The sequence below is a fragment of the Chinchilla lanigera genome, unplaced genomic scaffold (assembly GCF_000276665.1).
Source record: "Chinchilla lanigera isolate Chin_1 unplaced genomic scaffold, ChiLan1.0 scaffold00009, whole genome shotgun sequence".
NCBI lineage: Eukaryota > Metazoa > Chordata > Mammalia > Rodentia > Chinchillidae > Chinchilla > Chinchilla lanigera.
In genome coordinates, this window is record NW_004955410.1 from 8090074 (window position 1) to 8105484 (window position 15411).

The following is a 15411-nucleotide window of genomic DNA, read 5'->3' on the forward strand; positions in this document are numbered from 1 at the left end:
AAAAAAAAAAAAAAAATAGAGCAGAGCGGAGGGTGGACTCCTCTCTGTTGCCAAGTGTCCCCCAGACTGCAGAAAATATGGGGGGGAAAGGTGCTTTTTTATATGATGAAATGATTTTATGTAACTAAAAGGCCTTTCCTAATTGTGTTTAAAATTGTTCTGCCTAAGCTTAGATTTTATAACTTTGAGAGAATGGTATAAAAGCAAACCAATTAAATTTTTGAACTGATTTTGAATTTTAAAAAATCAGAAATTTTTGTTAAATGAGTATAACTGTCTTTTCCTTCTAAAAACTTCTATAAGGACAATTTTGAACTCAGACTCTGAAAGTAAATATTTAATTAGTTTGAAAACATTTTAACCATGGCACTCTAGAATAGGACACTGTTGTTTAACAAATACTTATTTAATACCTCTCATGTGTCCTTTAATCTTACAGGTGAATAAAAAATGCAAATTAAAAATATAAAACATGATGGTTAGTGTTAAATTGACAAGTTATTTTAGTATATATTTTTAAGATACCAAAAATTATTTTATATTGAAGTAAGTGACAATCATTATGCCTTAAAAATAACTATATCCTCTGTTTCATTTCTGAAAATGTATACCAAAAACACATGTATAAGAATTTTCATCACAGGTAATTTATGAATGTAAAATTTGGTAGGCTAATAATGATTGGTTAAATAAATACTGATATTCTGACAGAATAAAATACCATAAAGCTTGTAGCTTTATGTAGAAAAATAGCTTATGTAGAAAAATATTTAATGAAATAGAAAGACATACAATTATCAAATATTAAAGAGAAGGTATGTATACCATATAATCCAGGTTAAATTAAGAGAAGTATACACACATATGGGGAAAAGACCAAAAAGCCATTCCCTGAGTTACTACTAGCACTTACATTTCTGCATGGTGGAATTTCAAGCAATTTTAGTTTTTTCTTTTTTCTTGCATATATTTTCAAATTTGTATACCTTGAACATGTAACATGGAAAAAGTCAATTTTTTTTTTTTTAATTAAAAGAAGATCACCTTTCAAAGTGACAAGTGTAAGCCAGGGTTTGCTCTGGAGAATGAAGAACTCACAGACAGTGCCCTGAGTCTGAGCTGAGTGTGAGCAGAAGGGAAACCGAGCACAGCACTGCTGTCCCAACCCACCAAAGACACCGGGCGACATGCAGGTGCACGTGCAAGCTCTGACAGTCATGGAAAATCCATCCCATTGCTTACTGCACCTAAGATGCTTATTCAATTCCTAAAGAATAGAAACTGTGGGTTGGGGACATAGCTCAGTGGTAGAGTGCTTGCCTAGCATGCACAAGGCCCTGAGTTCAATCCCCAGTACCACAATAAAAAAAAAAGGAAAATGTTTCTAAAACACATGTAATTGATTTTCATTTTTCATTGCAATTCTCTGTCATCTATTTTTTCTAACAAGTATGCTTACAATTCTTTCACAGTATGGTATAAATAAACTCTTCCCTTTTCAGACAGCAGTGGCTGCATTGAAGTTTCCCTCTCGGCATATTTTGTTTATGCCAATCCAGAGCTCCTAAGATGCTAGATGGGATGCTGACTGACCCGTTACAGCCGCGTGGCGGGCATGCCCCAGGGGCTCAGAACACCCTGGAAGCATCTAGGTGTGTTTGCTCCTGTTCTCAAGTCTCTGTCTTATCAGGAGCTTGGTCCTTGGCTAGATCTATTAACACATGATTTCCTAGTGTGAAATTCAAACTTAGGAAATAGATTCAAGCTTCCAAAATAGAACCTCTTATTTATAGAGGAAAACATTAAAAACCAGTGAGTCATTAAATTCCTGCTTTGAAATTAGAGGTAAACAGAGCCTCCTCAAGGACTCAAGAAGTCGCTTAGCAGCAGCCTGTATGCCACATCACTAAGACCTGCGGTTCAGAAGGAGTCCGTCTCTTACAGCGGACCTGAAGCAGCTCGCTTCACGGCTCAATTTCCAGTGCCTGAACTAGTGCCTGACCTCTACAGCAAAGTCTCTGTTGAGTTATTAAACAAATGGAAGAGTGATGGATGAAGGGAACTGACGCTGTTTTGCACAATGATGTGAGATACTAACTTCACGGTGGCTTGAGATTTATAAGTTAGAGGACAGTGGGGAAAGTATTCTATTCTTTTCACACTCACACCAAACATAAACACTGCCTGAGGGCTGGCATGCAGGGCGCAGGCAGGCGAGGGCATTATCAGGATGAGAGGCTATGGGCGGGAAAGGGGGCTCACGTCCTGGGGGCAGGCTGACTCACCTGTGCTGACTGCTGTCAGGCAGAGATGCAGGCCCAATTCAGGTACTTCCTCCCCTTTCTTTCCCTGAAGAAATTCTTTTTCTTCGGTAAAAATTCCAAAATGTTAAATATTGGCTCAAAATTTAAAAACATAGTACTCATATTTGCATGTACATCTGGGCTATGATATATCACAGACGTGAAAACTTTGATTTAGACTTTGCTGTGTCTGAAATATATTTATTCTAAGGATGCAGGGAGAGGGAGAGAGAAGCTTTAGGAGGTGAGGCTGCTTGGAAGAAGTCACAGGGTCCCCTTGAAGAGGATATTGGGACCTCCACCTCATGATGTGCTGCTTCACCACAGACCCAGAAGTAACAAAGCCATGGACTAGTGACCATGGACTAACACCTCTTAAGCTGTGAGCTGAAGTCAGTCTTTCCTCCAGTTCTGGAGAGTGAACTCTAAACCCTTCCAGCTACATCCCAGCCCTTTTTCACTTTTTATTTTGCAACAGGATCTCACTAAGTCACTAAATTGCCCAGGCTGGATTCAAATGTGCAATCCTCCTGCCTCAGCCACCTAGAGTGCTGGAATTACAGGTATGTGCCAACACAGCCAGCTGTTCTTTCTTCCTTAAACTTGATTTTTTCAGGCATTTTGTCACAGCAATGCAAACTAACACTGTGTGTGTGTGTGTGTGTGTGCGTGTGTGTGTGTTGCTACAACAATGACCTCTTGGAAACTGAGGAAAACAAGGAGGTAAGTCATACTGCGGGAGAGTTGTTAAGCACAATAGTGAATTAGTAGAAGAGTTGCTCAATGGTATTTGCACATTAAGATATTAATTTATCCCTGAACACAGAATCTGGAAGATATGGAGCCAACTTCTTTAATGGTTACTCATCAAAGAGATAGTTCCCAGGTCCTTGAGGAAGACAGTCCTGGGCTTTAAAACCAGCAAGCATCTTCTTAAAAAAGATTTACATCTCCAGGACGGCAGAGAATGAATGTACAATTCCAAGTTTTCTAAAGTAAATGCTGTAAGAAAAGGTAGGTCAGGGGCCTAGCGGGGTAAGAATTCTTTCTCAAGTTAGCCAAGCTGAGGGTAAAACCTGGTAGATGGTAATATTGAGCAAGCTACACATCAATAAGCCAGTTTGAAAGACATGTAAATTCGAAATATTTTCAAGCCTGGCCAGGAGATTTTCCTCCTTCACGTACCGCCCTGGTCTGGCAGCAGGGTGGTGCTGTGGTTTATAACCGGATGTGCCCCAAGCCCTCATGTACTCACAGGCAGGGATTTAGAAGGTGACTGGGTTATGGGGGCTCACAGCTGGCTCGCGTTAGAAGGTGGGCGTGGTCGGAAGAGGCAGGTCACTGAAGGCGTGGCCAGGAAGGGTTTATCTTCCTCCTCAGCTCCCCTCGCCTCCTCTCTGCTTGAGCAGCTCTTTCGTCCATGCCGCTCTGCCATGCCATTCTGCCTTGGAGCCAGTCAACTAGAGAGTGAAACCTCTACAAACTGTGAGCCAAAACAAACTTCTCCCTGAAGAGCTGTGGGTGTCGGGTATTGTGTCGCAGTGACAAGCAAAAAGAGGTAAGAACTCAAGAACTCAGAGAAGAACCTCACACTGCCGCTGTGTTCGCCAGCCCCCTGGGGAACCTGCCTGCCTTGGAAGCCACCCACAGGCGCTTGTCAATGTGCCCATATCATGCGCTTCCTCCAGCTGTGTAACCTTGGGCAACTTAGCCACTTGCATGCGGGCATCAGAAACACATACTATGCTGCACCATAAACCGATCTGTGCAGTGCACATAGCCCCGTGCCTGGCATGCAGTAATGTCTCGATAAATGCTAACTACCAATGGTTCAGCAGTTCTCACCTGTGCTATTAATTATTCCTCTAAATAAGGAATATTCTGTGACACTGACATCAGTAAGATACACAAAGAGGTGGAAGAGAATAAACTAAGAGAATTATGACCTGGACTTATCAAAGTTAGAGGAGAACAAGCTATCAGTGACTACTTCCAATGCGCCACACCCTACCTGTCACAGCTGCACCCTGCTTTCTGCCCAACTTTCCTAGTCCTGGTTCCTCCCGCTTAAAATATTTTCCCACATAGTTCTCAAATCTTCATGGTATTTTACCCAAGAACATTGCAGCATTAAAAACTAAAATCCTTACTGTGCATATTTCCTTTCTCCCTTTTATCACTCAGGCATTTCTTTAAAATGTGAGAGCAAATTGATTTTTCAGGAATCATTCTCCTCCTTTGTCCGTATCTTAGTAACAGCTGTAAAGTTTTCAAGATTTGGATTGTGGTCTCAGAACTGTGCTCGGAGCGTCTCCACTGAAGTGGAGCGTTTCGTCCTCCAATGAGCTCTGGCTGCTTGTGGATGTGACACCCGGTGGAGGGAGGCCAAGAGCCTATAGTAGCAACCCTGGGGAGAGCTCAAGCAGCCGTGGCCGTGTAACTTAAAACCTCTGCAAAGTGTGCTGCTGCAGGGCCGGCCATGCACAGCGTTCGTGGAGCATGAGGGCTGCATGCTGCCTGGCCTCCGGAAGACCTGCTCACCCGCTGCAGGGAAGGGGATACTGAAAGGCAAACCTGGGTGCAGCCAGAAAGGTCCAGGTAGATGAGCTTGTGGCATCCGTTCCCCAAGTTCAGGTACTGTAAACCTTTGTCTGTGAACTTTCGGCAGTAAGCCAAGCTAAGGTTCTGTAAATTGTGGAAGTGCCTGGAGAGACAAGGGAAGAAAAGAGACACGGGAAGTGGTTCGACTTCAGTTGTTCTCTCAGATCTTTCTAAACCACCATAACAAAGAGAACAAACAGCGTGCATTAATCTCTCCTCCTTGCAGATGTTCAGCAGCTTAACTTTATTGTTAACTCTCGCTCTTCTAATTAAAGATTTCAGTACCGTATCAGATAATGCATAATTGCATTTGAAGCAAAAAGAAGGAATGTTTGGCTAGATTTTTACAAGGTTGATCAAGATAAAGTTTTTTTGGAAGGGTGAGGGTTGCTGTTTGCATAGTTTTTGGAAGTTACTTTGTTTTGGGAAACAAGTTAGTTTATTGTTCTTAAGGCTTATCTTTGGAGTCCCCAAAATAATTTGCAAACTTTCTAGAAAAACGTATCTTTTGTGAACATTTAAATGGAGATTAACTGTTCCATGAGAGTGAGGATTTGGGGCAGAAAGAAGGCAAATTGAATATAATAGTCTCTTTAAATGGGTATGATAATCAGAGAGTTTGGAAAGCATAGACTTAGTCATGATTTTATAAGTGGCAGTTTCATTATAATAATTTTTTAAAAGACAAATATTCAGAGCTTAAACATAGGGTAGGAACAGTCTGCAAATGAGTAGGCTACGGATGAGAAGAACAGGAACTGAATCAGAGCTCAGCCTCCCGGGAGCTGGAACACACGGAACAGGGCATTACCACCATGACCGAACAGCGCTTTCCCAAAAGCAGCGAGCGGGTCATTAGGATGAGGCTACACTAACGCACAAGGACTTGAGTTTTGAGGACGCTCTGGACAAGTTTCCAGCCCTCCTCAGCCTGGCATTTTTTAAAAGTAAAAGGACTCCCACTACCGCCTGCTCTCATAATGGAACTAACAACATGCTCTTGGTTTGTGATCTGCAATAGTTTAACAGCAAATGAGAATGTGAGAAGGAACAGTGAGGAAAAATGCCTCTGTGTTCCTCTATAAATAAATAATAAAGTCTGCTTTCACATAAATGGGAAATAAGATAGGCAAGCACTGACCATTAATCAGTTTTAGTTCTAAAATCTGAAAACCACATGTGTATGACATAATGGTCCCTGTTTCTCAGCAAAGCATCTGATTGAGAGCACAGGTTGCCTCCGGGAACGGCTGTGTGCAGAAGGCTGCACGGGAGACAGGGAGACTTGGGACCCAAGTGGGAGTGGGCAGAGTCCCCAAGGGGAGAGAGCACTGAAGCCCAAAGACAGGGCACCAAGAGCAGGGCCAGAGGCTTGGAAATGTTTACTCTTCCTCTCCCTTGAGAACAGCCCATGCTGGGGCTGAGGAACCAACAGCTTTCCCAAGGAAGGTAGGCGTGGGGAGGACCATTCTAACAATCGTTCAGCTCTCTCATGTGGAGCAAAGACTAACGGGTGAGGTAGGCAGCGGGGACGCAGCACAAAATACACAAGGCTTTGGAATCTGACCAAACTGGATTCGAATCCCAGCTCAGACACTTGCTGCAACTTCCTTGACCTCTCAGATTGTTTCCGCTTCTGCTAAATGGAAATGATAATGTCACTTTTTTTAACCCTGACAAACTGTGAGGCCTGCAACCTTCCTGACTCAGTTTCCTTTTCTGTGAGATGGGTATAATCCCATCTGCTCTTTCCCTTTAAAGAAGTGACAATTCAATGAGAACACAGATGTGCTCCTGTTATCTTGAGGGTAATTTTAACAATTAAAATATCCAGGGACATGGTAGAAGCTTTAAGAATATATACACTGTTATTATTGCTACTACTATCTCAAATAACAATACATATGAACAGTTTTTAAGGAGTTTGGACTATTTCTTTCATTTAGTGGCGGGGAGACCCATCTCACGAGAGAAGTGCATATAAATGATTCTGAGAATTTGGGGGAGATCACAATGAATCTACACCCGGCCCAAGGATATTGTTCCATTTCTTTCAATCCATGTGATCAGTGAGCAGGCCCTAAAGATGAGAATTGCATGAGGGTCCTCATCTTTTTTTGTGTCGCAGACACCTTTGTCAGGCTGGTAAAGTCTAAAGACCCTTTCCTAGCATGTTTTTAAATGTATAAAACAAAATATACAAGATTATAAAGGCAGCCAATTGTATTGAAACATATAATTATTAATAATTTAAAACCTAACAGGTAGAATATTATACTGTATACGTGTTTCTTTATTAACATTAAATAACAAGTTGCTCTAATAACTCTGTAGTTACTAATGACATTTCATAATTGTTATTCATGCTATTTCAAAATATACATAACAACTGTAATATTATAAGAATATATTTGTGGTTTGTATAGGTGAAAAAAGTCTCAAGGGCTGTTAATACTGCTCTGATTTTTACTTACAGTTCAGTTAGAGCTTAGTGAAAATAGGATTTTTACTTCCATGAAAACCTACAGACTCCCTGAATCCCTCCTGTGGTCTTTTTCGGGAGATCCACTGATCCCAGGCTAATAGTCTCTGGTTCAGACAAAAGAGGCTGCTCGTTAGACTAGTGACCCCTGGTTGAAAGGCTCTAGGTGGTTCTCTTAAGGGGGAACCTCACGGGAGTCCTATGAGCACAGCACAGGATTCCTGAGGGGCCCTGTAGACTCAGGGCTGCTGGAGACAGGGAAAGTATCAGTTAACAGCGAAATCACACTTGGCAAATTTTATGCAATACTGATACTTTTTATTAAAAAGTTTGGCAAAGAAAGGACTCCTCCAAGGCTAAGATCTGGTTCATTTTCCCAGCACTGAAGTCACTTGATAATTCTAATTCTGCCTTGAGACAAAGTGTTTACATCTATTTTCATCTTTTCCTAATAATTTCATAGCTAAATGTTTCTATTGCGTGATGGCTTTTCTCTTTGTGATTTATTTCTGTTCATGCTACTACTATAATCTTTAAGAATTAAAATTCTTACAGAAATTACAGAGGTTTTTATCCCCTCCTTTCTTTTCGCTTTGTTTCCATTAAGAATTGAGGTTTCTGTATTAGATCTCCCACTGCCGGAAGGAAAACAAAACTATGTATTTAAATAAAAATTTCTCTTAAAAATCACAGAGATGAAGCCCAGACTATAAAAGAAGGAATCCGCATGCGAGTGCTTCTGAATTGAGTAGTAAGCTTTTTAGTGTCATGGAGGCAGTTTCAAAAAATAGAATTGTACGGAAAATTTAAATGTAATTATGTAGCCTCGTACATACCAGGTGAACTTGAGGTTATCCAATCAGACAACAGCTTCCTCTGCCTGCCCCACTGTGGTGGGTACTGGAGAGAGGATAGGGCATGACAGTCCCTGACAATAGAGTTTCCAAGCCAATGAAGGGTCAGTTCATATATGTACAAAAAAAACCAAGTAGACACCACTCCATTAAGCATGTAAAGCTGGTTAAAAAACAAGGATAAAGTCAGGCATGGTTTTGTACACCTGTAGTCCCAGATACTTAGGAGGCTGAGACGGGAGGTTTGCTTGAGCCACAAGTGTTCCATGCCAGCCTGGGCAACCCAGTGAGATCTCCTTGCAAAAGAGAAAAAAGAAAAGGATAAAGATCGTAATAGCCTTACTCGCAACTGCCTCTCCTGCAGGACTGATGCATTGTAGCTCATCATTAGATGATGCTTGAGTGAACGAATCTTGCTATTAGAATACAAGGAAAGGAGGAGACTCTGGAATTCTGGCAGATGGCATGCCTTGAGAGGCTAAAGGCTGAGGGTTAGCAAAGAAAAGAAGGAAGTTCCAGTCATAGAGAAGGCAAGGCACGTAGCACTCAGATGACCAGGGATAAGGGCTTCTCTTGGGAGACCTAAACAGGCAGATCTGACAGGAGACTATTAAGAGTCCAGACATGATAGGAAGATTCTCCCAGGCTGATCCTGCCTGCAGTGTACAGCAGACAGATGCACTGGGAAAGAGACCAGAGGTGAACCGCGCCAGACAAGGGGCTGAGCGTGCCACCTGGACTGTGGCAACAGGAATAATTGGCAAGGGTGGAATTCAGGAAATATTTAGAAACAAAACACTTCCTGGAAAGGGCATGGGCTGTGGGTGCCCTCGTTTTCAACTTTAGAAAACCGAACAAGTCCCCAAAGAAGTGAGGAAAAATATTCAAATAAAGAACTGGTAAATGAAGGCTGCCAACAAGGGCAAAAAGAGTGTACTTTCTTTTGGCAAATGATTTCTTTGGAATGAGTACCAAAGGCCATGAAGCGAGAACGGCAGAACACCCAGCACTGTTCTGGTTTGTTAGAGTTTAAAGAACTCTTCATGCACCAAAGCAGGTCTGAGACAGTGGAAAGCAGCAAAAACTAGAGACTCACTTTAAATGTCTTTTTGTTATATGAAAGTCAGTGTACATTTTTTTTCAATTTGACAAACAAATCAGTATCAGTTAATATGTATTCTAAATGTTCTTTCAGTGGCAAGAACCAGAAGTTAAAACCAAAACAAAATTCTTATTTGGGGTCCTAATTTTGTATCTGTTGCCTATGAAAGACATGTCTTCATTTGTCTAAAAAAAGTTCTTCAGAAGTTATGATAGTTATAACATGACATTAACTTTCCTAAGAGAAACAAGGTTATCTCAAAGCATAATTGGTAAAAAGGTTAAAAAAAAGTCATCTACTTTTTAAGTTCAGATCTTCACATGTTGATCTTATATTTTCTCTCCTGCCCCAAATATACTTTTATATGTAACTTTTATTATTAAATTATTTCATTAAAAAGTTTGGTAGATTCTAAAAGGTATAAATAATTCATTCACATCTATAAAGACTCATATACATATGTACACACATGTACTTATACACCTTAGCATGAAATGTTTAAAGAAAAGCCCTGAGTGAATGTTATGTCACAGGACTAAAAGACTTCAACTCCTGGAGTCTTGGGGATCCTCAGGGGCTTCCCACATGGGCATCATTGGAGCTGGCTTACACTCTCCCGTAAGTTCAATATTTAATATCCCCTCCAAAGTCTACATTAAATGATGTCATACTGATGGTTTAAAATTGGCCATAGTGGGATCTCTTGCACCACAGAAATCAATAAACCCTACAAACCATTTCCCAGAATATTGCTGTCTTTGGACTATATGTTAAGAACTACTGGAATAGAGAAGGCAGTATGCTAATGGAGAGGCATACAGAGACAAAAATAGTAAAAGAAAAGATGACAGCTTTGGAGGAAGGAATAAAAGCTGATCTAAAAATAAAGAAGGGTTCTTAAAATAAACCCAGAACATATGGCTAGAGGTTTAAAAAAAATGCCTTTCTTGGCTGAGAAAATAATTCAAGTTAAAAATTACTTGAAAGAACACAAGCTTTAAAATGTCTTTCATACTCAGAGAAAAGGAAAACTGTCAAAACATCTTGACAGAAAAAATGAAACAGGTTACAAATGAAGGAGCAGAAAGAGATTCTGGCTTTTGACCTCTCTTTAACCTGAAATACCCAAGTTTGTAGGGCAACATTTTAGAGTTGTAAGATAAAATAAAGAACCCAACTGAAGATGTATATACCAAGAGAAGTTGTTATCCAGTCTCCAAGATGTTAATCATTTTCAGACATCAATGCCTGAAAAGTTTAACACTCGTGCATCTGTCTTGAAAAAACATTTTCATTATTTCTCAGTCTAAACTTGGTCTTTTGTAGGAAAGTGGGTGCATCTTTAGACCATATTGTTATGAAAAATAAATCAGACACACAAGCTTAAATATCAGATGATTTCTCTTACATGAGAAATTCAAATTATAAATAAAGAGCAAAATAAAAGATGACAGGAACTAGGGAGACAGATCATTCTCAGATGGGAGGGGATCAAGAGACAAAGGGAGCAGAGGGAAGGGGACGAGGAAGGACTGGACATGTGTTCTGTACGTGTACCAGCTCCCACAAGGAGTGTGAACGTGGACTGCAAATATGTCCTGATAAAAAGGCTGAGAATTATACCTCAGTCACTGGGGGAGACGCCAAAGAATGGCTTCAACTAATTAGGATTATGTAACTGTAATCATCTCAGTTAGGATTATGATCATTGTAATTCAATTCACAATATTAAGTGCATACACTAAAAATCAATAGTAAAAGGAAAGTTAGATGATTAGCAAAAAACACAGATAATCATTGTTTTCACGCAGGGGAGTGGACAAGAAAAGCCATCAAGTTCAAAGAAGTGGACGGAGAATTAATGCACCAGCACTCTTCCCTAACAGGGAGAATCAAATCTTAGCCTTATCTTGGCTTTGACAATTAGGCAAACGCATACTAAAGCATACTTTTTAAAAAAACAGACAAATAGCCAATAAGTAGAATACACGACAGAATCTGAACATGCCTTTGAAACACCTTCATGTCACAAGACTAAACAACATAGTTCACGTAGTGAAAGGCAGAAACACTGGATACGGGGCAGTCATATAAAAATCAAAGCATAAAAGGTGATATAAATAAGACCACACATTCAATTTTGACAGGAAGTATTGATCTTTCAAACTTCCTCTTCAAAAGGCAAAGAAATGGAAATTTTTAAAATAGAAGTTAGAAGCACCTGCTTGGCAAGCGCAAGGTCCTAAGTTCGACTCCCAGTAACAAAAAAAAATAAAATAGAAGGTAGCTACAGGATGCATATAAAAGATTAAACTAAAATTCAATACATAGAGATTAAAAATACAGGGATACATAAAGTTATTTCACAAATGTAACAAGCAAAAGAAAGCAGAGGTAATAATGGTTAGATTAAAAATAATTTATAGAAAAGAAATATCAACCATGAAAAAATATAATTTTATATGAACAAATGCTATATTCTATAATGAAACATGACATTATTAATCTTTATAAAATAACATCACAAATTAAGAGAAGTTTGATTATAAAAGGCAACTAGTATATTACTATTATACTAGGACATATCAAGAGATTTATACTAGGACATATCAAGAGATTATATGCACATGCTTACATGCACAGAATTTTAATTTATAAAAGGAGCTCTTTGTTTTAAACACTCATGGACAATTTAATGAAATTAATTTTAAACTAGTTCACCAAGTAATCCCAAGAAATTCCAAAAAGTAGAAATAATTCAAGACACATTTCCTGAATACAGTGAATAATTAAGAACAGATGCTTAATCAAAAAAACATCAACCCTTGGAACCAAAACTTTTCTAAGTAATTACCAGGTCAAAGAGGAAAAGAAAATATAGGTTGGTTTCCTTAGAATATGAAAATAATTCTTCCCAAGTCTTAAAAGCTTTGCCAAAATTCTTATTTGGAAGTAATTTCCCAGCCTTAATTATTTTTTTTTTTAAAAATCAGTTAAATCATTCAAAGTATAAAATGATACCTGTATATCATATTCAAGTTCAAAAATGAGCATTTAGGAACTGTAATGAGAAAATATTATAACAAAATATAATAAAAGTCTATTACTATGCACAATGACAATTAATAAAGATACACACCTAGAAATAACTTTCACAAACATTATTGACATGTGTAAAACAAAATTTTATTGAGATATTTAAGAATTTTGAAAGAAGCACTTTTAAATATGCTATGTTTCTACACTTGATCTTAGCCAAAAGGCCAAGAAGCAATGAATATGCTATGTTCCTAATAGGAAGATCAAATAGTCTAAGAATATAAATCAGTTCCTAGTTTATCTTTAATTATCAGTGTACTGGTAAACATCAAACAACTGGCTCAGGGCTGGGGATACAGCTCAGCAGCTCAAGCACCTACCCAGCAGGCACAAGATCCTGAGTTCAATTCCCAGTACCAAAAAAAAAAAGAATCAAACAACTGGCTCTCCAAAAAAAAAAAAAAAAAAAGAAAAAGAAAAGAAAATCCATGTAAATGTGTGTACATTTATCATAATTTTTAGTTGAATGAGAATTATAAAATTTTATCTTGTACATATACAAAGGTTGATAGCATCCAATTTGCAAATAATAATAAAATACATAATATTCTTTATTGTGAATTCTATATGGACTTCAATTCTCACATAATGCTTTCAATGACTTGCCACACTTCTATAAATGTCACCAGCCAATCAACAGCTGTAACAGGAATGAGTGTAGTTCCATGTGAATTACATAATAATTTATTCATACGTTACATTCATTTACAGTAATAAGTTTGATAAACAGATGCATATACCCAGTCTTCACTCATCCATCAATGATAGGAGTGCCTTCTTTGGTGAATCAGATAATAATTTTAAAGTCTTGAAAGAATATTTACACAATTTTTTGTATGTACAATGTTTGACTACAGTCATGATACGCTTTCAAATTTCATTTGCCTCATTGCCTTTTTCATCACTTTCTAAAGTCTAAACAATCAACAAAACAATAAATCACGCCTTGATTTGTTGTGTTTGCCATTTTCCCTGGTGTGGAATATTCCCAGTTGGCCAATTCCAAGCTACTGAGTGTCACGCCAAGAGGAAGCATTTCATCAGAGTGACACAGTAAACATAAATAACCTCAAGAACGCAGATAAAGTAACATGCAGAGAAATATTAGAAAGTGATGAATTTTAAGTATTCATTGCCTGTATGAGAATTTTAAAGATGTATGGAAGAATCACCTATCATTTGATAAATGTTTTTGTTAGTTAGTGATGCTGGACAACTGACTGGCTATTTAACAGCTCTGAAAATGGAAAGCTATTCCTGGCTGGTGGACCACATAAAATCAGACCTTGGGCCACATGGGCCATAGTTTGTTGACCACTAGCTTAGATCACTGCTTCATTCATCTACAAAAATGCATTCTAGGTTGATTATATACTTGAGTAATAAAACAAACAAGAGAAAAAATAAGTAAATGCTATTAAATGGCTAGTGGGGAGGGGGGAGATTCTGTTTAAATGTTTCAGAAGAAATTTCAAAAGAAGCTTGCATAGATTTCACCAAATAAAACACAACTTCAATTAATGTAATAAACAGAAAATATGGGGCCACTCTTTTGATGTGTGTTTGTGGAAAATGGTTAGAACCAGGAGATAAAGAAAATTAAGCACCTAGAATTCTCACTGTTTTGGCTTTGCTAAGTTTTGTTCCTGTTATTTTTCAAAGGAGCTCAAAAAAAAAGTTATATTCTCAAAAATAGCTCATTCTTGCACAACAGTTTCAGAAATGTTTTCCCAAATTCAAATTTGACTCCCAATATGACTGTATATTCTTCTTTATTAGTATTTCTATAATACTGGAATGTTCTGTCCACTGCCACATTCCTCTGTCCCTTCTCCCAGGGAGTCCTGGCTAGAGAGAAGCAACATTCATGCCTGAGCACGTCAGAAGGCCATGAACAGCCAAAAACCAAAGTGCCTGGTTCCCTGGAAGTGGTGGGTCTCAACAGAAACCCAGAGAGTAGTAACAGGCATTAGGGTCAGTGGTGGTCAAAGCAGCGAGGTATGTTGGGGTTCTGCTACAGTGAGGTCCCAGACACCAGGCTAGAGTTTAGGTGCCAGGCTCCAAAGCCCAGGAAGGGGGACCAGGAAGAGACAGGTAAAGTCTAACTCAAGCTGCTGGGCACATGGCTACAAGAGTGACAGAAAACTGGCCAGGGTGCAAGACCAATGACCAAACTGCCACAGTGACAGGGTGTGGGCAAAAAGAGCGTTGCCTTTGGGGCACGCCAGAAGGAGCCCGAGCATAGAGGAGCACAACTGTCCTCAGCGTAGGATGAGTAAGGCAAGCATTACCTGGGCAGGAGTCGCATCGTCCTGTTGGTGATGGCCGTGTTAGAGAGGTTGAGATACAGGATTCCGGGGCAACCCTCGGAAATGTGTCTCATTAAGTCATCCTGCATAAGAAACAGGGGAAGAATCGCATCAGCTCTAACAGGCTTGGCAATTTCTCCATGATCTCTATAACCTCTCTCTTCCTGGCCCAGAAAATAGGACAGTATATGCAAGACTTGGTCTCTTTGCAGTTTTTGGTAATCATTCAAGTCAAAGATACTAGTTTTCTCTGAAGCTTCGTTCCTCCCTTGTTTTTCCCTTTCTTTGGAAACAACAGTCCCATTCCATCACAATGGCATTTCTTCAGTAGGTGATGCCTCCTAAGCTCCATTCTGTGATAGGACATTGGAGTGAAAGTATTAAAGTGTCAAACCCTGGTGACTCTTTTGGGTGCAAGAAAGTGACTAAAACTGACCCATTTTAAAGCTTGGCGAAATTATTCTGTAAGACAAGAATAGTAAATGCTCTCAACAATTGACCTTCATCAGAAATGAGTCCTTATTTACACGTATGTATTATATATAGGTTTGTGTGTCTGTGCAGTTAAATTCTGTGGTTCTGATACTAATATGTTAAAAGAGCTAAACAGGTTTTCACCAAAGTTATGGTAAGTTTGAGAAAGCCTGACAAAAAATATAGG

At 39.1% G+C, this 15411-nt stretch overlaps 2 protein-coding genes across 7 annotated transcripts in view; one reads left to right on the top strand and one right to left on the bottom strand.

Moving 5' to 3' along the window:
• Fbxl13 (F-box and leucine-rich repeat protein 13) overlaps nt 1–15411 on the bottom strand; it is a 189409-nt gene that overhangs the window by 76656 nt on the left and 97342 nt on the right. For all 5 annotated transcript variants that reach the window (XM_013510517.1, XM_013510515.1, XM_013510514.1 and 2 more), the window contains 2 exons: nt 14733–14833; nt 4878–5007 (listed from right to left, as the gene is read on the bottom strand). In XM_013510517.1, the coding sequence (XP_013365971.1) occupies nt 4878–5007; nt 14733–14833 (231 nt within the window). The remainder of the gene's footprint in view (nt 1–4877; nt 5008–14732; nt 14834–15411) is intronic.
• Nucleotides 3548–15411, top strand: part of Lrrc17 (leucine rich repeat containing 17) — a 35003-nt gene continuing 23139 nt past the window's right edge. Inside the window, exon 1 of one of the 2 annotated variants that reach the window (XM_013510520.1) lies at nt 3548–3861. The gene's annotated coding sequence lies outside the window, so the exon portion shown is untranslated. Of the gene's footprint in view, nt 3862–4852; nt 4938–15411 lie in introns of those variants that run through there. The other variant, XM_005377215.2, reaches the window with a different exon arrangement.